General features: G+C 37.0%; 1 protein-coding gene across 2 annotated transcripts in view; it reads left to right on the forward strand.

The window, feature by feature from the left end:
* Positions 1 to 1576: 1576 nt before the first annotated feature.
* CD109 (CD109 molecule) overlaps positions 1577 to 24348 on the forward strand; it is a 74351-nt gene continuing 51579 nt past the window's right edge. Inside the window, exons 1-13 of one of the 2 annotated variants that reach the window (XM_081940347.1) lie at positions 1577 to 2075; positions 2703 to 2863; positions 11405 to 11433; positions 13744 to 13974; positions 15043 to 15168; positions 15999 to 16038; positions 16572 to 16653; positions 18764 to 18857; positions 20338 to 20461; positions 21057 to 21166; positions 21658 to 21882; positions 22614 to 22715; positions 22806 to 22868. In XM_081940347.1, the coding sequence (XP_081796473.1) occupies positions 1966 to 2075; positions 2703 to 2863; positions 11405 to 11433; positions 13744 to 13974; positions 15043 to 15168; positions 15999 to 16038; positions 16572 to 16653; positions 18764 to 18857; positions 20338 to 20461; positions 21057 to 21166; positions 21658 to 21882; positions 22614 to 22715; positions 22806 to 22868 (1497 nt within the window). In that variant the 5' untranslated portion in view covers positions 1577 to 1965. Of the gene's footprint in view, positions 2076 to 2702; positions 2864 to 11404; positions 11434 to 13743; positions 13975 to 15042; positions 15169 to 15274; positions 15350 to 15998; positions 16039 to 16571; positions 16654 to 18763; positions 18858 to 20337; positions 20462 to 21056; positions 21167 to 21657; positions 21883 to 22613; positions 22716 to 22805; positions 22869 to 24348 lie in introns of those variants that run through there. The other variant, XM_081940348.1, reaches the window with a different exon arrangement.

Below are 24348 nucleotides of genomic sequence, written 5' to 3' on the forward strand. Positions count from 1 at the left end.
TTAAATGGTAGAGGAACTGAAAATAAAAGACATTTGGAGAGAAAGAAATCAGGGCATAAACCAATGCACATAGTACTCAAATAGACACCAATCATTGTCCAGAATTGACCTGGTCTGGACATCAATAGAATTGCAATCAGGAAATTAAAATTGACACGAACCTCTGGCCGGACCATAACCCAATGATAATTAGTTTGATAGGGAAAAAAAGGATGACAAGATGGACATTGAAAAGATCAATTTTAAAAGATGAAGAATTTAAATTAATGATGGCTAAGCAACTACATCTCTTCTTTAAAGAAGACAAAAAAGAGGATACATCTCTAAAAAATTTATGGGATATGGCGAAGGCGTATATGAGGGGAGTTGCCATATTTTATATAGCGAAATAAAAGAAATTTAAAAAGCAAAGATGGAACTCTCTGGAAAAGGAATACAAAAGACTGGAGGAGAAACTACAAGATAAGCCACAAGAGAGAAATATAAAACAACAAATGGACTTAATTAAACATAAATTGAGTCTACTCGAAAAAAAGGACTTGGCACAACAGATAAAAAAGATTAACCAAAACACTTTTGAGAATGCTAATAAGGTGGGGAGATGGCTAGCATATAAACTGAAAAAAGAGACAGAGAAGAGATGGATCAACAAATTACAAGATGATATACACTATCGAAATGAGGAGAAGAAAAATATAGCCCAGGAATTTTATGAGGAATTATATAAAGAGACTGACTACCACGTAGAAGAGAAAATATTACAATGTCTTGAGAAAGTGGAATTGCCCAAAATCCCAGAAGAAATAAAAAATATGTTAAATGAAGAAATAAGGATGTTGGAATTAATACATGCAATCCAAAAACAACAACAAAAAAGACCCCAGGCCCTGACAGTTTACCAATAGAATTATATAAAGAATTGCAAGATAGTGTAGGACAAATTCTACTTGAAGTATATAATGCAGTGTTGGCAGAAGTGAAGATACTTTGTGCTCTGAACCAAAGTAATGCCGGTAGCAACCTACCCCTGTTATTATAAATCAAGTCCTATAAAAAGAGGGTATCTGAAAAGAATACAATTCCAGAATTGGAAATAACAGAATGGAAGTTAGCAGATCAATGTTGATGTCTTACATCCTGCAACAATACCTTAGCACATCATTAAACAATCTCTCCTATCTATCCCAAGTCCTTGGGAAGTACTCAACGGGGTGGATAAAAATGTTCAAACTCAGTACAAACATCTGGTTGATTGTGCAATGAACCATAATAATAAAGGCAACAAGGCACAAAGAACTGGAGCTATGTTTTAAAATCTTCTAATTGATGAAGTATCTCCCTCGAGCTTTCTGGCAAGGAGCTAAACCATAGACTGTCAGCTTTACATCTCGGATCCTATTCACTTAGATCCATATTCCAAATAAACTGAAGATTAGTTACCAACTTCAGCAAGGCAGGTCGCAGCCTGTTGCAAACCAGCTAAGCGGGAACATCCTTCTGCTGAAATCTGTTATTTCTTTTTCTGACTCAACCCATTAGACCTCTACTTCTAGCAATCCAGTTTCTTTCCCCCTAATTTGCTGAGCTTGCGCTGGACCGCTTAAAAAAACTGCAATTTCTTTCAGTTGACAGACCTAAGCAGCGAGAGAACGTGCACCGTGGACCTGAAAGGAAGCACGTAAAAATCCCGCCGGCTCTGCCTTCTCTCCAGCTCCCACTCCCCGGCCTTTCCAGTTGGAGGGCACGAAGGCCCGTCCTCATTTCGGCAGGAGCCTCCGAGTGAATAGGAGGGGGCGGAGGAGGAAAGCCCTGCCTTTGGAGAAGGCGCTACCCCAATTTCGACACAAGGAGCTGCTTTCACTTCCCCGATTTAGCGCGGTTTAGCCCGAAAAGGAAGGGAGGCGCCGCGAGTGGAAGGGGAGCACCGTTGTCTCCAGTTCAGCTGCCCGGTTTCCCAGAAGGAAGATGCGGCTCTTCATGGAAGTTGTTCCCGCTACCCGGAGGAGCTCTTGGCTGTTCCCCGTCCTCCCTTTCATTTGGGGCTTTGTGGTCGCTTCGTCGCTTGTTAACGCTGGGTAGGAAAAATAAAAGGGGGGTGGGTAGTGGACGAGAAGGGACCGAGAAGGGAAATTATGGAGGGAGGGGAGAAAATTGGGGAAGAGCATGTTTTGGGGGAATTATGTTCTCCACGGGAGGCCTAAGTTTGCATTTTGCTAATCTGGTGCTAAAATGCAGGCTATTAGGCACTGAGTTTAAATTGCCCAAACAACTACTTTCTGGATACAGATGATGCAGGCATGACTTGAAGCCTGGGGAAACTTCTTTAACGGAGGCATTATTTTTCTTTTAATTATAGGAGGAAAATTTCCTTCCTTATGGTTCTGTATCTTTATCTCAGTATATCTCAGAGATTCAGGTCTCTGTTGCTTAAGTTTTAATCATTTCCTAGTCTAGAACTATATAAGGATACAAACAAGTTTTTTTCCTATACATCTTCCTCTGCTTTCACACCCCCCCAAAAAAAAACACTTTAAGAATTTAAAATGGCATAAGAGATGAGAGCAAGACACAATTTTTGATGAGTTGCCTTAGTTCCCTCAAAGTTGTTGTAGTTCATATAGGCAGCAATAGTAACATAATATTACGCATTTTAATAACAATTATCAGTAAGCATCAAGACTATTTATTTTTGTGATTTATAGACCCACATACCTATTGGCAGTTCCTAAAATAATCCGACCTGGAGCAAATCTAACTATTGGAGTTGGGCTGTTGAAGGAAAGTCCCTCAAGCATTAGAATACAAGCGCAAGTACTCTTGACAAATATATCCGTATTACAAGGAGAAGCAGTCTTTCAAAGAGGTAAGATGGTTGCCTTGGCCTGTAATGAATGCAATGAGATCTATTTATTTAATTTATTTATTAAATTTACATGTCACCTATCTCACTATTCAAGGTGACTCAGTTTCTTTGTGTCAGTAATTAGCTTCTATGATTACAGTACAGTCCTAAACATATTCATTCAATTCTCACTGTATTCCAAGTGTTTTACTCATGCTTAGGATGGCAGACAAAGATGGCACTTGGATGGGGTCTTGTTGAAATAACTGGATATAAATTTGAGTTTGAAATGGTCCCAATTGCCCTAAGGTATGTGGTGTAATCTGTATGGGATTACAAATATAATTATTTGCTGAGGTACTAGCAGTTTATACATATTAGATCTTGAATTCCGAAGGAAGAAAAAACTATACATGATCTTCGCCTGCTTCCTTGACTTAGTTGAATAAGGAATCATTGCTATTAATATAACATCTACCTGTGATTCTTTGAGCCTAATACCACAAAACACCTAAAATAAAGTCAAAATATGTTTTTGATCGTTCAATAAGTCCCCATTCAAACTAATTTATATAGGGTCGTCATCTCTCCCGTGAGGTCAAGGCAGTGTGCCCACGGTTCAGTTTTTATCCTAATGAAAATTCCTCTTGCCCAACTGATTATTCTTAAAACAAGTCAAGAATAAATGTGCATATGTAGTTAAGTAGAGATGTATGAACACAGTTTCTTCTCTGTTGTTGCTGCTATCGACGTAATAAACGGCTAATGGTAGAAGTGGCTTTATATGTCCTTCCCTCCCTTCCTCTTCTCCCGCATGCATTTCAGTGAGAGCAGATCAGATATTATATTTTCTGATAATACCTCTTTTAAAAGAAATACGGCTTGATTAGTATGCAGTTGATACTTTCAAAGAATTAAATGGAGGAGTGAGTGTTATTAAAAATAAAGCTGTTCTTCTACTGATTGATTTACACAAAGGAAGAGTGCTAACTTTCAAAAGCATTGGCAGCAAAATCTTTTGCTAATAATCTGTGCCTCTTATATCAACATATTGCTTTTCACAAATTAAGTATGTGGGGGGTTGTATTGCATTTCCTCAATAGAAGAAGAAATGTAATGTTTTTACAACAAGAACACAACTTTAGAGGCAAGTTTTATGACTTCTTGGCAACAAATGAATAGCAGCTCTGTGAGCTATTTTCAAATAAGTCAGTCATTCAAACACATTTTGAAAATAGTATTAATAGCAGCTTCTTTTCCAAAACCATAGCAAAGATTGACAGCTTTACACATACTGTATGGGACTTTCCATATACAAAGGAAATTCCTTGGAACAGATCAAATTGAAAAAAAAAATTGTATATCCAATTGGGGTATAAAAATGGTCTTAGGGTCTTTCCTATTTGTTTCTAACACACCTTGGCAACTTCCTTTTTGTGTTGGGTCTCCCTTGTTAAAGATGAAGTTGTACTGTGTGCCTTTTGAGAAATTGAAATCTGACCTGACCAATGATTAGTGAAGGACATTTTATAATGAAAAGGAGTTTGGTTTAAAAACAATCACAGGTTGTTAATAACATTACAAGTTGTCCCCAATTAACAATGGAAATTGGGACTGGAATTTCGATCGGTATGCAATACGGTTATAAAGTGCAGCATCATATGATAGCATCACTAGTAATTGCAATTAAGAAGTCCCTGTTGCTGTCGTTGAGGTTCACAGGTCTTTAAGTGACGACTTCTGTACAATTTCTGATTTCCAATAAGTAAAGTCAGTGGGGAAGCCAGCAGGAAGTTGCATGTCCCAGGCAGCTCGCAAGTAGGCTAGTCAACAATAAGTGACTGCTGTCTGGTGCGGGAGGGTATGTGAAGGCGCATGAGTTGTTGGTGTGATGCAAGTGTACTGGCATTGAGGTGGCTGGTGTAGGGTTTAGGAGGGTGCATAAGGGGCTGGTGTAAATGTGGCAGGGTGTGTGCGTGACTGTTGAAGGGTGTGGAAGACTTATCAGTGACTTACAACTTTTCTTACTGTTCCTCATTGATTTTCCTTGTGCTGCAATTTTGAGAACTGGTCGTAAGTGGCCTTGAATGGTGGCTGAACAAGTAACCATTAATCTGTATAGAAATAGCCACTCTTTGCATGTAGCTACCTACACCCTGCAAAGAAGAGAGAGAACATGTACTGTGTGCAGCTTTACCTGGGAGAAAAGACAGAAGGAAATGAACTGAGATTAGCAATTTCCTAAACAAACACCAGGTAGAGTGATAGATAAAGAGGGGATACATTAAGTCGTTAATTCTTTATTGCACTCTACTCTCACTTTTGGTCTGTATGCAGTAATGTAGCTGAAGAATCAGTTAGCAGTATCCAGATGCAAATTATGCAAGAGGGGTGTGTTGTTACAGAAGTCCTGCACCTTTGCAGCCTGTTAACATCACATGCATTTAAAAAGGAATGGGGGCTTCAGTTCCCATCTTGCAAATTTTGAATCATTGCATGGAAGCATGGGCTATAGGTCCCCAAATTAACACTTTAAATATAAGTACTGAGAAGTAAGATAGTATTTGGAAGCTACTCAGGCAGGATCCTCTCTGATTCACTGACATATAAGGAGGAATAAAGTACAATCATCCTTGCAAGATTCTGTTATTACAGCCTATCTCAGTAGAGTTCTAGCCCTCCTTTGAAGTTGATATTTTGGGGCTGGTCTACTTAGTGGGCTAACATCTACCGGTAGCCACTGGGTTTTGTATCAGCAGTAGTCCAGCCAAGCAGTGATTAAGGCTATTACTATTTCCAGGGCACTCTGAAAGTAAGTATGGCTGTAATAGACACTAGTGCATCGGTCAAAATTGGGAAAAGACCTTTCTAGCTTACACAAAATTACCAGTGAATCCTGATTGGCCCTTTGCTGTTCTCCTCCAGGCTTGATTCTTGCTACAAGGGTGTTACAGGGAAAAAAAAGAGAAGATAATGTCTTGCATAGCACCTTGTGCTCATAGAGGAAAGACAAGATATAAATTTAATTAACAGTTATCATATTGTATATACAAGAAAGCCATGGATTCTTATTGAGCTATCAAATGGCAAATTAGATCTCATAGAATTTTCAGATGATAAAAGAGGATTAATATTTAAAAAAACATTTTTAATAAAACTCTATTTTTGCACAGCAAATAATTCAAGAGGAAAAAAACCCTATGATATAATTCTATTCCATTCCCTGTTGGCAATGCACTCAGTGATTGATTTATGGGTGCGTTATACATCCCAGATATATTAAATATGTTATTTATTTGAATCCTAAAACTGGTATGCAGGTGTTTATTAGTGAATTGCTAAACTATTTTGTCATTTCTCTTCACATAGGTTAAATTTCATTTCTCTTCATTTTTTAATGACTAGGATACAGCCTCAATTTTTTATATGGTTTGTTCTGCAACAATGAAAATTGGCTGCTACAGATATAATGGTTGGATTCATACACCACACTAAATCATAATCTCCTTAATAACAATCTTAGCTTATTAGTGACTAAATCACAATACAGTAAGAAGTGTCACAATCGGTAAACCAAAGTTAAGCAAAATATGGCCCAGCCAGGTATAAGAACCAGGTACTGGATGCATCAACTCATTTAGGAAGAAAAACATTTCTATATTCTGTAACACATTCAAAAAATGAAAGTAAATGTCAAGTGGTAAGAATGATTTGCATCATCCAACAAAGAAGGGATATAATTGCTTCTTGCCTCAGTGAAGGAAGAAATAATCATGCTGAACAAGGAAGTTAGGAAAAAATTCAAGCAAATCCCTAAAAAATTGAGACAAGCAATGATAATAAAATATTGGAAAAAATATCTGTGCAAGCTTGTTTGTGTAAGAATATAAAGTGGCTGAAACTGTACATCAGGTTAGAATTTGCTGATGAATGCTAAGTTATAAACGCAGTGCAGCAAAGATTATATTTAGTCATCTGAACCTCCAATTATAATATAAACATTGCTTTAAAACTCACTTGTTGTACCCTGCCAGATGACACATTAATTTCCAGGGCTGGTGCTACAAAAATTTAAAAACATCCTGGAAGAATGATTCTTGAGTAAAATTTTGCATTAGCTAATCAGTATAAATGAAACAGTTCCAATGCTTCTGTGTTGTTGATTAAAACAAAAGCTAACAAATAATGCACTTTCTCAAATCAAGTTTTGTAATACAGTCAAACAAATACTGGCATCCAATACACGAGCTCTTATTCACATTTCTCAGATTCAAACGGTATCATCCAGATAATAAAAGTTTTCTGATATATTGAACCCAATTTCTCCTTTAGATGACATAAGTGCAATGCCAATTTTTTTTTCCAAAAATTTTTATTGGTTTTTTAAACATAGGGAAAAGGGTAAATGGAATGGTGTACAAATTTTGGCAGTTGCAAGTGTGGCAGACGCCCCCTCCCTCCAGACTCATAAAATACATCTAAGTATAAAACATTAATACATAATCATATAAAATCAGCATGTTAATTCTAGGAAAATTTTCAATCAGTTTATATATTATAATATATAGTCTACATATAATTTCATTACTACTTTCGGTCTGTTTATAACAATGTGGTTTTCTTATTCATTTTTGTGATCTGAGCTTTCTTGGTATTGCCCCTTCTCCCCCCGCTGGCAGAGCTCCGGCCCCTCCCGTGTCCTGCATAGCCGTTGTAGAGTCTTCTGTTTTTTCTAGGTTTGCTTTGTTTTTTTCCATAAAGGCCTGTGCCTCTATGGGTGTATTGATTCTAATTCTTGTCTCCTCCCAGAATATCAGCATACCTTCAGGCATCAACCATCTAAACCACACCCCCTTCTGGTATAATTTATTCGCCAATTGCGAATAATTTTTCCTTTTTTCCCTAATTTTTTGGGGGATCTGCTTCAAGATGGTTATCTCCCTGTCGTGATATGTCAATGCTTGCCCCCTTTGTACACCCAGAATTTCGTCTCTTGTGCTTTTTCTAAGAAACTTGATATGGACCTCCCTAGGTACATTGTGTGTTCTGGCATAAGCTGAATTGACTCTGTAAACCAGATCTATCTCCCACTCCATCTGTTGTTTTTCTTTATGTATGTATTCAGCTAGAATGTTAGTCATGATGTCCCTTATATTTTCCCCATCTGCTTCTATAACATTTTGAAATCTAAGATAAAAGGACATTCTCTCAAATTCTGTTTTCATTTGCTGGATATCAAGTTCTTTGTTTCCCTTCTGCATTGCTTCTACCCCCCCTCTCACCTCCGCCACCCCACCCTCCACAAGGTCCAGTCTCTGTGAGTTCTTATAAATTTGGACTTGATTCTCTTTAATTTCTTCCTTCATTTCCTTTAATTGTTTCTTAATTTCTTCCTGGCCCTGTATGAGTTGCTGAAGCATTTGTTGTAAACCCATCTCAGTGCTCTTAGGTTGCATCAGTTCTGTGATCTTTGACTGTGTGGCAGGACTGGATGTTGCAGATGTCGGGGCAGAAGTAGCAAAGCCAGGTTTTCCAGGGGGTGGTCTTTTTGGAGACATAGTTTATAAAGTAGAGAAATCAGTCAGTATGGAGAATGAACAGCTGGAGAAGTAGGGCAGACAGATGAGTCCAGGAGGCAGAAAAACCAAGCAGAGGGGAGATTCTTTAGTCAGTCTGGCAATAGAGAGGAATTTTTCCCCCAGGGAGTTAAAAAAAAAATAGCAATCCACAAGAGATTCTTCTGGGTGACACGGAGACAAAGACCGGAAGCCTGAGTTTTAAAGGTGGAGTCAGGTTTCAGAGTTCATAAAGACAACGGAAGTGTGCCATCTTGCCCTGCCAGCTTAGAGCTCAGAGGCATATTAAAGTTTTAAAAGTTGTCAAAGTTCTCAGGTCATCAATAAGCTATGGAGTTAAGTCCAGTGAAAATCACTTTTACAGGGGTGAGGCATCATTGGTTGGCTCTCCCCCCTCCTCCTTCCCCTGAGGGCAAAAGCAGAATTTTTCCAAGCCGCTTGTCCAAGGGGGGGGGAAATCCCCCTCCCTCCAGCCGCACCTCCAAAGAAATCCGAGAGTTTAACGATTTAAATAGCTGAAAAGTCCATCAAGTCAAAAGAAAGGGAATGAAGAGAGGAAGCGCCTCACCACACCGCCGCTGCTTCCTTCCGTCGGCGGCTGACAGTGACGGGCAAGTCCTTTGCCCGCTCCCGCTCCCCTGTGGGCTTCCCCGCTTCTGGGGGGGCACAGGACGCCCCGGAGAGGCATCCTGCCGAAGGAGCGGCTTCGCGGAGGACCCTAGCATCGGCGGTGGCTGGTGGGGGTCTCTCCGCTTCGCTCCAGGCATCGGGGAGCAGTCTCGGAGGGCGCGCGTGCGTCTCGCTTAAGGCTGATCGGACAATGCAAATTGAAGGAAGCAATGCCAAATTTTGATTGTGAATTCAGTAGCATCTGACCAGTTTTGAGATTTAAATTGTATCATAGTCTCCTCAGTTAAGGACTTCATAGGCCAATTGTTGGGTTCAGATATTATCCAAACTCTAGAAGATGATAGAGTTGCAGTGATAGAATCTAGTTATCTAATGAGCTTCTGTGACTGACTTGGGTCTCTATCTCTATCTTGCCAGTCCAACATCTTAACTGCACCACTTTAGCTTCTATAAAATATGGAATAGGATGCTGTTGAGGGAATACATGGGGCAGGAATTTATTTTTACTACCAGAAACAGAGCTTTCACATAATTGGCATCCCCCCTCCCCAAACAGAAATCAGCTGAATTTCAAAAGCCCTTTTTTTCAGGGGAAAATATCTTCGTTGCTGTATTGTTGGTGTTTAGTCATCTGGACCAGGCGTATTAGTTCTTTTTCACACCATTAGTTAAAAAGAAAACCCAGAAGCACCTGATCAAGAGGCAAACCTCTAGTGACAGAAAATTGGCCATGTTTCAGGGTTTTTTCAGTCTCTCACAGAAACCCATTAAGTTCTTATGCAGCCCTAAAGTTTCATGGAACAGGGCTTACTCCTTAGGCTGACATACTGTAACTTGCACAAAGATCTATCAGTGAATCATGATTGACCCTTTGTTGACGTCTGATCCAAACTATTAAAAATGATTAAACACTTTGTCTAATTAATATAAGGTACCAGGAGTTTTTCAAAAACCTATGGTATGATTTTTTTTCATTCTGAAAACTCTGTAGTACTTTATATAATGATTTTATACAATAAACACATTAAAAATACAGTATGGATGTTTAAATGTATGTATGTCTGTATTTGAATATAATTACACTTCTGAGATCCATTTTGTAAAAAACAATTCAAGTTCATTAATTTGGCTTAATTTATTTCCCTTCTATTCCCTATTAATGTTAGTTAATACAATTCATGTATATTTTCATGTATAGTTATCTGATTGCCCTATTTTTTTAATTCCTTTTAAAAAAAAGGTGTGACATGCTGAAAAGTATTACTTATCAGAACGATTCTACTTCTCTCTGTGTAGCATTCATACACTTCTGTGTGTGCGCGATTAACCTCACCCAAACGTGGTTGCTTATTCATTGACATACATTTTGCTTTCGGATCTTTATTTATCTGATACTACCACAAATGGAACATGGTATTTTTAATTTTTCCTTTAGACTTGAATAATATTTTGTGAGTAGAACAAACACGTGAACATGAATTATTCTTTCAGTGTATGGTAGTAAGCTGAGACTAGCATAATTACATGATGTTAAGAAAGAACCAGAAACTTAGCACAACTTTCTTGTAATAGAAAGGACTCTAGTTATATGAGTAATGTCTAGGTAATCCCTTCCTGCAGGCTGAATAGAAAATTGCTTCCTTAGATTATTTTTTTCATGGTAGATCAAATAAGAGAGAGCCTGTTGTTAAAGTCTGTTCCCTTATTTTTTATAAGTGGTCCTTGACTTACGATTGAGCCTGGCAATTATGGTCATAAGTCATGGTGGTTGTAAAGCGAGTCACCACATGACCAGACCTATTTTTACTATCTTTTTTGAAGTGTTGTTAAGTGAATTCAGCAGTTGTAAATTGAATGCTGCGGTTGTTAAGCAAACACGACAGTTTTTAAGCGAGCCCACTATTAACTGGGTTAGATTTTTTTCCATAAACTAGAAGTAAACTCTGATTTTCAGCAGTGCCACCATGAATTGTACTCATGTGATCATGGGACACTGCAAACGGCCATATATGCAGGCTGGGTGCCAAGCACCCGTGACTGTGGGAGGGAGTGATATCAGAACTTTTGACAGTGGATTGTAAGTCTCTTGGGGGTCCTTTGTTAGTTGAAAATGGCTGGTGGCAATTAGTTGAAAGTTGAGAGGTATCCGTATCTTCCTGCTTTGTAAAACCTGTTAATTCCTCCCATCTTAAACAGTTCTATTGTCTGGATATCTCATTGTCCAATATTTTTTAAAAAGAATGTTGCTGAATAAGCAATATAAAGAAGTCATGCTTGAATAGGGAGAATATCTGGCATATGGATGAGTGAAATCTTTTAATTTTTTTCCTCTTCTTCTTCTTTTTTTCAAATATAGATTCCTTTGGGACACTAGTCCTTCCATCTGTAAGTATTCTTAAAATATTAGAAATATAAACCATATGTTTCCAGCTTGGATTTCATTTACTTTTTCATTTGACTAATTTGATTATATTTTATAGCTCCAAATTAGTGATCCGTATGTAGGAGTTATTTTGTTTCTTTAGATGAATAAATTTGAGTCCCCACTCAGAAGAACCTGGGATTTCAATCTGAATGTCTTAAATGCAAACTCATTTTTATGGGCAAACAGCAATATGTAAATGTAACACATGTGTGCAGCAGTGGAGGGATTCAATTTTTTTTACTACCGGTTCTGGGGTGTGGCTTGGTGGGCATGGCTTGGTGGGTGTGGCAGGGGAAGGATACTGTTAAATCACAATTTCCTCCCAATCAGCTGGGACTTGGGAGGCAGAGAATAGATGGGGGTGGGGCCAGTCAGAGGTGGTATTTATCAGTTCTCCAAACTACTCAAAATTTCTGCTACCGGATCTGGTCAGAACCTGCTGAATATCACCTCTGGTGTGCATTAATAAAATATGGGAAATATATGCAACAATTTTAAATTGTACTTATATCCAAAATATTTTATTTCCTCCTAGCCTGGATGATTAAAGTCTGTCTTCAGGCATTGCTCTTATTTAATCTCAAACTGCAGACAGTTCCTTGCCTGATCTACAAACATGGAGAAATTCACACAACCTGAAATCTATCTAGTGAAATATAGCCAGAACTTTGGTGTATTGTAAAGTAGCTTATTCGATCCATGAATCACAATCTGACATCACCAAAATATAAACTCTTTACATGTTAAAAACAGGGTACAACTTATGTTAATATGTTATATTAACATAACTTATATAACTTACATAAAAAATTATATTGATTGAGAACTCAAAATAGTAATCTTTTAGAACATCAAAAGATTTTTGGTTTCAGTAATACATTGAATCTACTAATAATTCATAATTCCTGTTGGCTTGGAATTGCAAATAGCAAGAGCTCCCTTCAGTGCCTTTTTTTCTTGGTCCTTGTTAAAATATTTCAGAAGTTACTAATGAAAGGAGATGCTTGAAAACTTGATAAAAAAAACAACTGGGAGGACAAGGACAATTAAAAGGGACTGAGATAAATTTTGGTTGTAGGTCATTAAGGTCATAATTTGAGTCAGTATATGAGTAGGCTTAATGTTATGAAAGCTTTTACAACAGTCTTTTAAGCAAGTCACCACAGTAGTTAAGCAAATCACATGATTGTTAAGTGAATCATATGGTCGTAAGTCTAAATCCAGTTAGTGTTTTTTGCCAGAAAATGGGCTGTATCATATATATCAGGCCATATTGGGATGTTTTTTGTCTTTGCGGAGCTGGGGGGTGCGGCCCACACGGGCCGTATCTGGCCTGTGGGCCACCAATTTGACAGGCCTGCTCTAGAACATTCTATCAACGTGTGAAATGACTCCAATATTGTGGTCCTTGGGGTAATGAACAAGTCCTCCTACAACTCTCATAACTATTAGAATTGACATCCCTGCCTTAAAGACTAATAACTTTATTATTGCGTAAGCTTTTGTGAATTATAATGCCTTTCCTCGGGCACTTCTTGTAAGAGGAATGCTATATGTTAGCTAGACTCAATTATTTGGGGGAATGGGGAAGGTTGTGAAAATTAGCGATAGTGGCAGTAAAGCACTGAGCAGCTAGTTAAGAAAATTTGGATATGTTCAATTCCCAAGAAATGATATTCAAACTTCAAATCAATTCTAACTCTTTGGTTTTGCAAAATGAGGGAAAATGAAGGAAAACACAAGAGGGAAATGTACTTCAAAAGCAGAGCAGACAAGCGGGACTTGAGGTTGATTGGAAGGTAAATAAGAAATTAATAGAGAGTGATTTCATTTCTTTCTGCCCTTCAGAAGAAAATGCCTCTTGGTTCTGATGCCAGGACAACTAGGCAGTGCTTTTAGAACCATAATGTTAATGTATATGATCTTTATGCATTTTGACTTCCAGTCATCTGTTTCCCCATGTCTCTAAGGACATGTAAGAATGACTAGAACCAGTTCTGCCTAATGGTTAAGATGCCTGGCTTAGGAACCAGGAGACTGTGAGTTCTAGTACCTCCCTAGGCTTGAAAGCCCGCTGGATGATTTTGGCCAGTCACTCTCTCAGCCCAACCTACATTCCAAGGTTGTTATTGTGGGAAAAATAGGAGAGGAAGGAGCATTAGGTAGGATTGCCATTATTTAAAAATAAGAATAAATCTGGGATTAAAAAGAAATCAAATAAATGCAACAGCAGCAATGGTAATGGTAATGAAATGAGTTTTCTTCCTCAGCTCCCATTGGGCAGTTCTGATGCCCATTATGAGTTATTATTGAATGGATATTCCAAAGAAAAACTGATGTTTTCTAATCGCACATCACTGCCATTTGCAAGCAAAAGTTTTTCAGTCTTCATCCAGACTGACAAGCCAATGTATAAACCAGGACAAGATGTGAAAATACGGGTTGTTACTCTGCTTTCTGACCTCAAGCCATATAATACTCCTGTAAATATATACATTCAGGTAAGCATAGATTTAAAATTATTGGGCAAAGAAGGGATTTCATGTGGAATATGTGAAAATTACTCTTGTGCCTTCACATCAAGGTACAGCAGAAGGAAGGTGATTTCTTGTAAAAGACACCCTAAATGAATATGTATTTGTACAGAGTATAGATCAGTATTGGCAAATCTTTTTGTCACCAAGTGCCGAAACGGGAGCACGGGCATGCCAGAAACTGGAAGAGCAGCCATCCAGCGCGCACATGCACACCTGGTGGCTGCTCATCCAGTTTTCTCAATTGTGAAGACCAACTGGCACGCTGGAAGAGCAACAGGCGACGGCTTGCGTGCCTGGAGGGATGGCTCTGTGTGGTGATGGCCATAGGTTTGCCATCACGGGTATAGATGTTCCCACAATGGTCCAAATTACATGTTCTTCCAAACTAAATTTATGTTTTAGAACACAATTGATGTAAATTCAGGGTAAAATTTATTGCTCTTTAGAAAAGAGCTATAGTAAGGGAATGATGAGCTAGAGATTCTTGGAAAGTGTTATATTTATTTAAAGCATTTACATGGCCACGCAATTCAAACAGAATGACTCTGGGTAACATAAAAGAATAATTCTAAAATTATTGACATTTTATTAGATATATTCATGTGTAGAAAATACTTTATCACCAGAAAATGTGCCTCAATGGCTTAATATGCAGTGTACAGCAAGCCATAATGTAGTTATTGGTTTCAGTCAGTTGTGGTTAAACAAACCATAGCTAAGTAAGACATGAGAGCTTGGTAACAACTGAGATTTTTCTGCAGGAATGAAGTCTGCCAAAAACAAACAATTGTATTGAGGGTCTGTAACAAATGATGAAATTCATTGTGATATAATGATAAAGTGAAAGCATTTCAGAAAATTGACTCCTGTTGCCACAGGAACTTCTAATCTTAACATCTGCAACCTTTTTGATAGTGCAATTGATGGTGAAGTTTTCTAGGTGAATATTTTCTGCTGAAGCATACTTTGTTTCCATGATCCTATTTTAGCAGTCATATATTGCACTTCTGAATTAACATATATTTTTGTAAGGATCCTCAGCGAAATTTGATTCAGCAGTGGTTGACACAGAATGGAAAAATGGGCAAGATTGCTAAGCAGTTCAAATTATCCAAATATCCTCTCTTGGGTGATTGGTCTATAGAGGTTCAAGTAAATGTGAGTATAATTAAGACATCTTTGTATTTAAGGTAGAAGTGGGCAACCTTTTGATGACAGCTTTAAGGAGGAGTAAAGGTTGTATAGTGGGTGGGGCTAGATTACACTTAGATTAAGCTCCAAGGACTCCAAAAGTTGATTCGTGGTCACTGACTACCTGTTTCTGATTTAATAAATGATGGTATGCCTTTCACATTTTAATAGTCTGAATGATTCATTGGATAGTAAATTTAAGGAACTTGGTTCTTGACTATTGAAAATGAGAATATCATGAAAAAAGTTTCATTTAAATATATATATATATATCTCAGCATGCATTTATTCTTAAATGGTTAAGATAAATTTGAACAAGGTTGTTGTGGTCCTCCAACAGCTGGCGGAGCTGGCAGCAGAGTCAGACAGGGAGGAGGGTGGGGAGGAACATGGGCCAGTCCTGGAGTCTGGGGAATGCTTGGATGAGGGTTCTGCGTCGGATGTAGAGAGGGGGCCAGGGCCATCTGGGAGTTATGTGCTGCCTCCAGAGCCTCCAGAGTCGGACAGCAGCAAGGCAGAGGAACAGGCTCCCCTTGTTCCCAGTGCACACATGCGCAGAGCTGCCAGAAGACAAGAACAGTTAAGACAGAAGGGACGACTTGGAAGTAAGACTTGGGGGTGATTGGCCCCTCCCATAGGACATAAAGGAGGAGCAAAGGCACATGAGCCTTTGCAGGAAGCAACTTGGTTCATGCTGGTCAGTTTACCTTCTGAAGCTCCGTTTGGACTCGTTGCTCTGTGTGGCTTTGCCATGCTTTTCTATTATATAACTTCTATTTTTGCTTGTGTTTCCATAGGATCAATCCTATTATCAATCATTTGCAGTAATGGAATATGGTAAGTGATAACCCTCTGCTCTTTAAAAATAGGTGCTTATAAATTTTTTTAAGGCAGAAGGTGAATAAATTTTACATTTAGGAAGGCAATGATTCTTCCACAAAACTGAAATCAAAAATATTACTTACCATTTAAAAAAAACATGGAAATTATAATACTCCGATTGCAAGACTGTTTAGCATAAAGTTTAATAACTTGAATCCTGATAGTAATTCTTAAACAAAGTGAAATCACTGGGTGGGACTTAAGTAATCATGATGAGCTTCTAGTATGAGCAAGGTCAGATCTAGCTTTGAGTATCCAGTTGTTTGTAATGTTAAATTTATCCTTTACAGCTTGCCAAACCAAAAATCATTCTGAGGTCTATCCATTCATTCAGTGAGGTCTTCCTTGAATTAAAAATATACAGTAGAAGAGCACTCAAGCTTAATCTTTTAGTTGCTTCAGTTTCTCCATTAGGTAACTTTAATTGTTAGCGCTTCTCAGCCTTTTGGCTAAGATCAAGTGTAATTGATGCTTTTGGGTTTTTTCAGTGGCACCAAAGTTTGAAGTTTCTTTAACAACACCTACGTATTATTCTATGCAAAGTAGGTTGAATGGCACTATCACAGCAAAGTAAGTAAAAAGTAAATATTATGGCATTGAGAGCTATATCTTAAGTTTCAGTATGTATGTATGTATGTGTATTGTATTTGTGCTGATAAATAAATAAAGAGAGACTAGTATAGATCTATTTCAAGCTATTTAGCTCTCATCAGGTAGCCATACCCTTACTGGGATTTGAACCTGGGCTGTATTACATATTAGGCAGATGTGTTAGCCACTAAGCCACAGGCTCTCCTCCTTTATAGCTGTGACACAATACTTATACACACACACACACACACACACACACACACACACATGCTGATGGTTTATTTAAATTAAATTGGAATATCAGTAAGGTTGCATGATCTCTGTGAAATAAACAAACAAACAAATAAACTCTTTCTTAATGGAATATGGGCAATAATATACTGGCTGACACAGTATCTTATAAAGATTCTGACTTGTGCACAATGGCATTGCCTGATGAGTATTATTCAGATTATGAAAAGAGAGAATCACCTATGACACAGGTATGATAACCTAGTTTATGCCTTCTGTATTTTACAACTGCAACTTATATAGATGATTGTGGTTGTACTGTAATAGGAATAAATGTTAAAGGGAATTAATGAACCAATTAATTAAAAATCGTTCTATATTTGTGAAACTAAGAGGAAGAAGAAAGGGAATAATGTAATACAGGTAATCTGAATGGAAATGAACTGATCGCATGGAGTGAAATTGATGAATTCGGGAAGGGAAGGTATGGGTTTAACAATGAATGAAAAGTATGTGTATATCAGAAATTACTATGTTTCAGTTTTTTACTACATATGAAAATAGGAATCCATATGTTGATGATGGTTTCATATTATTATTCAGTGAATCGAATGTTAGAAAAGCCAGACATTAAGGTTTTTTTGTGAAAAAATGATGTAATTCTCTGAATGAATGTCTCCAAGGGGAGAATATTATTCTGATAGACAATATGAATGGATGGCTAAGGCAAGATGAGTGAGTTACAGAAGATGTGATTGAGAAGCAAGAATGATGAGAATGGTGGCTGCTTGGTGATTATTATCTGCTTAATAGGTATGTAGGAATGTGCAGTGAAAAAAAATGTTTCATTTAACTATCACATTTATATAGCTATTCATCTCATAGTAAAGTCGCTCTAGGTTGCTTACAATGAAAACAATTATAACCTCAAAATATTGAAACAACTAAGTTAAAAATCATCAACAATATTAATAACAAGACAGTGGAGAAAATTTACGTTAAAAATAATGCAGCAATCTCATTAAACCTCCGCCTTGAAACCCCCAGATCTGCTGTCAGAGCTGTGTTTTAAGGGAATTCCGGAAGGATGTCATGGATGGGAGTCAGTCTTACCTCAGGGGGAACAATGTTCCACATGGCAGGTGGCTTTACAGAAAAGGCCGGTCTTCTGGATTCCTCCAGATGAATCCCTTTTGCAGATAGCACCTGCAACATACATCTTTTGCTGGACCTAATGGGAAAGGCAGATGTAATTGGGCAGAGGCGGTCCCTCAGGTATCCTAGCCCCATGTGATGTCTGTTAGGAAAATAGAGTGAATGATTGTAAGTTAACCATCAATGGCGAAAAATTAGAGCAGGTATTTCAAGCCGTGCATCTTTTAAGTTCAAATGCTAGCAGCAAGGTACTATGTTGTTTGGTAATATGTGGTCTATTTTGAGGGATTAATGTTTGTCAAAATAAGTGAAAACAGATGTACGTCCTCCTGTACAGATTTGGGTATGATAGGAAAAAAAATAAAAACTGACTGCTGTGAGAGGTCATAGTTAAAAAAATGAAAGGGCATAGTTTAAAAATGAAGCTGTTTGGTCATATGGAAAGGAAAGCGTGATAATCAAATTGCAAAACAAATATATAGGCAAAGACTGCATTGATTGAAAAGACGGTGATAAAAAGTTGTGATTGGATGCTAGTTGAAGAGATGTTCAGATGGAAACAGATGAGAGAGAAAAAAACTAAATCACTGTTTGCAAAATAAACTGTCCAGGTTAATAAGTACACGATGGTTTATCATATGTCTATTGAAACTAACAATTTCCAACTGATACTTTTTTGTGGTGCTTTGGGTATTCATTTCAGGTACGTATATGGAAAACCAATGAAAGGAACGGTCACTATTGAGTTCTTCTCATTGTTTCGGACACAGAACACAAAGATAATTAAAAAAATGGAGGTGAGCCATGCTCCGTTCTTGACAATATACTTACGTTTCAGGAAAATTGTGCATCATGGCCCACCCTCACTCAACATATTCTAGTTATTTCTCCTGTGGTCTTTCTATTTTCCTTGCTGTTTTCTGATCCAGAATAGATTTCTTTCTCTGCCTCATGCTACCATTTTAAACCCTTATCAGAACAACTTTTACAAAGCTTTTTGCATTGTTTACTATTTCTTGCATTTTTGTCTCAAAATTGACATATATCTAGATGCGGTGGCATGTCAAGAGTTTTGGAATGAAGTTGGGTCATAGGCCCTATGCGACAGCTTATTGGCAGGAAAAAGCTTATATGAAGGATTAGGATTCTCTTTTCTTTATCAATTTTAGAAATATGATATTTTATATTTATTTGCCTTGTGAAATCTGAGTACTTTTAAAACAAGATTTAAATTGTACTTGCTAAACCAAGTGCCTAGCCATTACTGCCATGGGTTAAGCAAGCCAGTTCAAAATCTCGAAGATTTCTTACCCACTTGAGCCCTCTTAAAACAAGTGTTAAAAGGAGATTATTCTCCCCCCCCCCCCCCAAGAGTAATGTCTGTAGTAAATGTGGAGATTAACTACAACAAAATATTATGACTGGGAAAAATTGAAGTATTTTCTTCCAAGTTAAATTCATCACTGAAAATAATCCCCTAATTTTAATTTTGTATCAGGTTTATAACATTTCAGCTATCGTGGCTATTCTTTCCACAAATATCTTGTAAAACTGTAGCTAAGCCAAAAGAGGAATGTAGTGTTTAATAGATCTCTGGGTCTTTTTTTTTTTTTGCCTTTTTCCACTTAGTTTTAGCGAGGAAGACTAGCAGTTAGATACATTGTGGTGCAGATATATCTCAGTTCATATAAATTTGTGTATGGAAAAAGTATTAAAAATAAAATGTAATATATCATTACATTTTAGACCATTTTAAAACATTTTTATATTCTATGGTCAAGAACAGATCTTGTAAATGTTTTGACTAATGAGAGAATCAGATCTGCCTGCCTGCCTGCCTGCCTGTCTGTCTATCTATTTATTTATCTCCATCCATCCATAGCTTTGGGATACCTCATCTTTATAATACATAAAAAGGAGAGCCGGAAACAACTAGCACGCATATGCAGGGGAACCTTTACCTTTTTAATAGTGCTTAGAATGCATTTCAACCTAAAATGTACCCAGGTTAAGATTCTGTGAAGTACTTGGTGGTCTCTGAGCTTGGTTGTTTGCTTGCGGACATTTTGTTACCAGTATCAAGGACTCCACAGTTCAGCCCTGAGCTACATGTATTCTCTTCTACTGAGACTCGGATTCAGATGTTGGCATGGTATTTTATTGCTTTGATTTCACAGTGAAGTGCAGTAACAAAAATATTATATCTTAATATTATTTCTGGTTATATTGCTTCCAATATAACATAGGATTAATCAATATTTTTTTTCCTGATCTCAGATTAATGGTTCTTTGAATTTTACACTGGAGAGTCCAGAGATAAAATATATAGCTGTCAGAGATGAGGATATATTGCACCCAGGACCTATAGAAATTATAGCTGTTGTTACAGAATCTCTTACAGGTATGTGGTTTAATGTGGCTTTTATAGAACATTGGAAGAGATCAAATCAAAGGTCTATTTAATCCAGCTGTATCTTTTTACAGTGGACAGTCATAATTCCACAAGCATACAATGAGTACAGTCACTAAATCACATTCATATTTCTTAGCAATTGATATTTGGAGGCATGGTGGTTCAAATGCAGGTACCATAGCTTATTGCTATAGACAGGGTCTTTTTGTTATTTGTTGGAGAAGGACATTTGATGGGCTTTGCAAAAGCTTATTCTACCTATTTTACTCAACAAATAAAAGTGAAACTCCATCACCTAAAACTGGTCATTTGAAGCTAAATTTCATAATTTAAAAGGTTCTGGAAACTGAGATAAAGACATACCATCTACTACTATGCAAAACTATAAACTATCTACAAAACACAAAGCTTAGGATATTACACTAAGACATTAAGTGACTTGTTTTTTTGTCTTAGTATGTTGTATGAATCTAATCATAGAGTGTTGTCACTTAGAATAATAAGTGCAAATTATTTTACTTCAATTAAAAACAAATAAATCTGTGTCTATCATTTTTAAAAAAACCTCTGATTGTTATCATAGGAATCTCCCAAAATGCAACTGCTACAGTATTTTCACAGCTACATGATTATGCATTAGACTTTTTTGAGTATCCAAGATATTTGAAGCCTTCTCTGAACTTCATTGCTATGGTGAGTAGTGTTGTGTAACTGTTTGCTTCTTTCAGTATCATTTCAGAAATTGACTGAATGAATGATGGATCAGAAAGATGGAATTACGTTCTTAAAAAGCTACAAGTCTTAAGGCATCCATTTTGTTTCTCAAAATCTTCAATTCCAAATCAAAACTAAAGGCCAAAAATCTACATCCCGATCAGACACGTTCACTTGGAGTCTATATGTATACTGTGGGCTATAATATATTTAGTATATTTAGTATTTTTATTAGATATCCACATATCCAAGGTTGCCCATAAATATTTCTTTATTTTGATAATTATTAGATTTATATCCTGCCTTTATTTTCCACAACTCAAGGTAGGAAGTTAGAGCAACATTGAAGACACCGGGTACACCAATTGTTCTCTGCTGCCAAAGTAGTATTACCATTTCAGATAAATGCTGTATATAACAGTTATTATTGTTTTAAAGAATTTTGTAACTAAATTTTAATTTGTTTTCAGCTGAAAGTAAGAAGAACTGATAATCATCCACTAACGTCTGTTGAACAAAAGAATAATGTCACAATCATGGTCACACAGTCAAAAAATTCTTATCACATACATGAGTATGAAAATGAATTACAGACAAACAACACAGATTATGAGCTAAATTATCCTGTTCCAGAAGATGGGATTATTCAGATTGAGCTTCCAGTTGAAGCTAATACAAGAGTTTTGCGTATTAAGGTATATTCCTTTCCTGTCATTTTGTCTAAAGGAAAACTTTAACTGGCCAGTGAAAATAATTTCAATATGGAAACTTGTTTAATGCCTGTCTTCTTCCTCAAATGTATCTTGCTACTTATCAGATATGTATGTTTTGTAATAATTGCAATGGAATATAAGAAAGAAAGAAGGAAAGTTTTTTCTATTGCTGTTGTTACGAAACCCGTTTCCCGTTAGATAAAAACTCTTTAAGAATTGTGGTTTGGGTTTGGACTTTCCCAAAGTTGATGAGGCAAATATGTGGGGAGGGGAGTGCCATGGTTTGCTATGGCTCATTTGTAATCTAAACTGCATTAAAGACTACCTCAATTTACAAGTCCATTTAGTGACCATTCAAAGTTACAACAGCACCGAAAAAAGTGACTTATAACCATTTTTTGCACTTAACGGCTGTTGCAATCACCTTTTGCGACCTTCTGACAAGCAAAGTCAGTGGGGAAACCAGATTCACTTAACCGTGTTACTAACTTAACTGTGCTGGTTCACTTAACAACTGTGGCAAGAAAGGTCATAAAATGGAGCAAAACTCTCTTAACAAATGTCTCACTGAACAACAGAAATTTTGAGCTCAATTGTGGTCGTAAGTCGAGGACTACATATAATTTGAACAGGGCAAAGGCTTGTACTCTAGGTATGCTGTTAGCGAAATCCATCTCCTTTTTTTGCCTTTCTTTCTTTCTTTTTTTTAATAGGCTGAATTTCTGGAGAGTCAGACTTCCATAAAGATACACGATGTGTTCTACTCACCCAGTTTGTCTTACCTTCAGATTAGAAAAACAAGCAAGGATTTAAAAGTAATTGCTTCTATCAATAGTTTTTAAAGTAGACAACTCTTGTTACATTATGATTGGTGTTTTCACTCAGGGCCTCTTTATTTCTCCTAGGTTGGGATACCTTTGGAACTCAGTGTTCAGAGCAGCATACCATTGAATGAGATCAACTATATGGTAGATCCTAATTATTTTTTATTTTTGCAAAATATTTCAGAGCGTATCCTTCCTTAGCTGAGGACCATGTTCTTTTTTGCTTGGTGTGTAGATAAGGTATAGTCGAGGAGAAAAATGGGGCAAAGGAATAAATAGGTAAACAAAGGCAAAAAAGCGCTAAGCTGTTCTTCGAAGGGACTGATTTTCAGCTGCCCTTGTGCCCTCTAATAATTGAACCACATCATTAGACTTCAGTTACCTTAGAACCATGATGGCGAACCTAATGGAGCCATGTCGCCTGGCATGTGCGGCATCACCCGTTCTCTTCTGGGTTTCTGGTGTGCATGCACACGTGACGATCAGCTGGCCTTCATGCATGCGGCAATGTTGAAAACTAAGAGCTGGTCTTCCATGTTCCAGTGTGAACATGTACGCTGGCACCCTGATTGTCGCAAGCGCATGCACACGAGAAACCAGAAGACTAGCTGGCTGGCACATATGTGCGCGCTAGAAACCGGAAGTTCATTTTCCGGTGCGCACGTGTCCCCTGAGAAGCTCCTCTTCTGCGTTGCCTTAGAATATCTTAGAACACTGCCTTAAAACACTGCCTTAGAACATCACTTCGCCGCCATTGCCTTAGAACAACAAGGAAAGGCTAAAGTAGAAGAGCTGAATGTCTACTTTTTCTCAAAAGAGCAGAAAAATTAAGTAAAGAATTATAGCTGCAACCTGTGTTGTTATTTGGATTGTTGATATAATGATCATCGGTTTACTCGCACAAATACTTTTAGGGAGATTGGGAATTGAGAAATTGGCATACAGAGGATGTGTTTGAAAGAGTAGAATAGTCTAGAAATCTTTACAAAATTGATTACCTGTCAATATCCAATGTAAAAATAGCAATAATTAAATAAAGAATTAAAAATAAAGAATTTTTGTAACTAATGTTAAAAAAGGGAACTTTAAAATAAAATATTGATTGTTCAATTTTTTACATATTATCATTCAACTAGGGATGATTTTTATTTATTTATTCATTCATTCGTTCTTTCATTCATTCATTCATTCATTTGAAGCCCATCTTGCCAAAGAGTAGTCAAATAATAGTAATTATGCTGCAGTTAAAGACTTAGATTAATTCATCTGACATAGTTAACAAATACATACAAAATACATTTTGTGAAAGTATAGTTATTTTCTTTGGAAAAAATATGATTGTTTCAGATCAGTTTTAGATCCTGAAACTTAGATTGCATATTTATGCTTTTTACTTCTCAACAATTCTGCTTAGGCCTTCATTGTTAATACCTGAATGTAATCGACTAGTAGATACATTTTATAACCTTTTAATATAATTTAAAGAATTGGTAAATAGATTAATGCAGTACTTACAGCTAGGAATAGAATGATCCATTGTTAAACATACAGTTCTTTACAATCAGAAGTTGATCTGATTAGGTGGAAAATATAGTTCTAATATATAAAAACTATACATTAAAAC

This window comes from Natrix helvetica (genome assembly GCF_964273705.1).
Source record: "Natrix helvetica genome assembly, chromosome: 2".
In the NCBI taxonomy this organism is placed as follows: Eukaryota; Metazoa; Chordata; class Lepidosauria; order Squamata; family Natricidae; genus Natrix; species Natrix helvetica.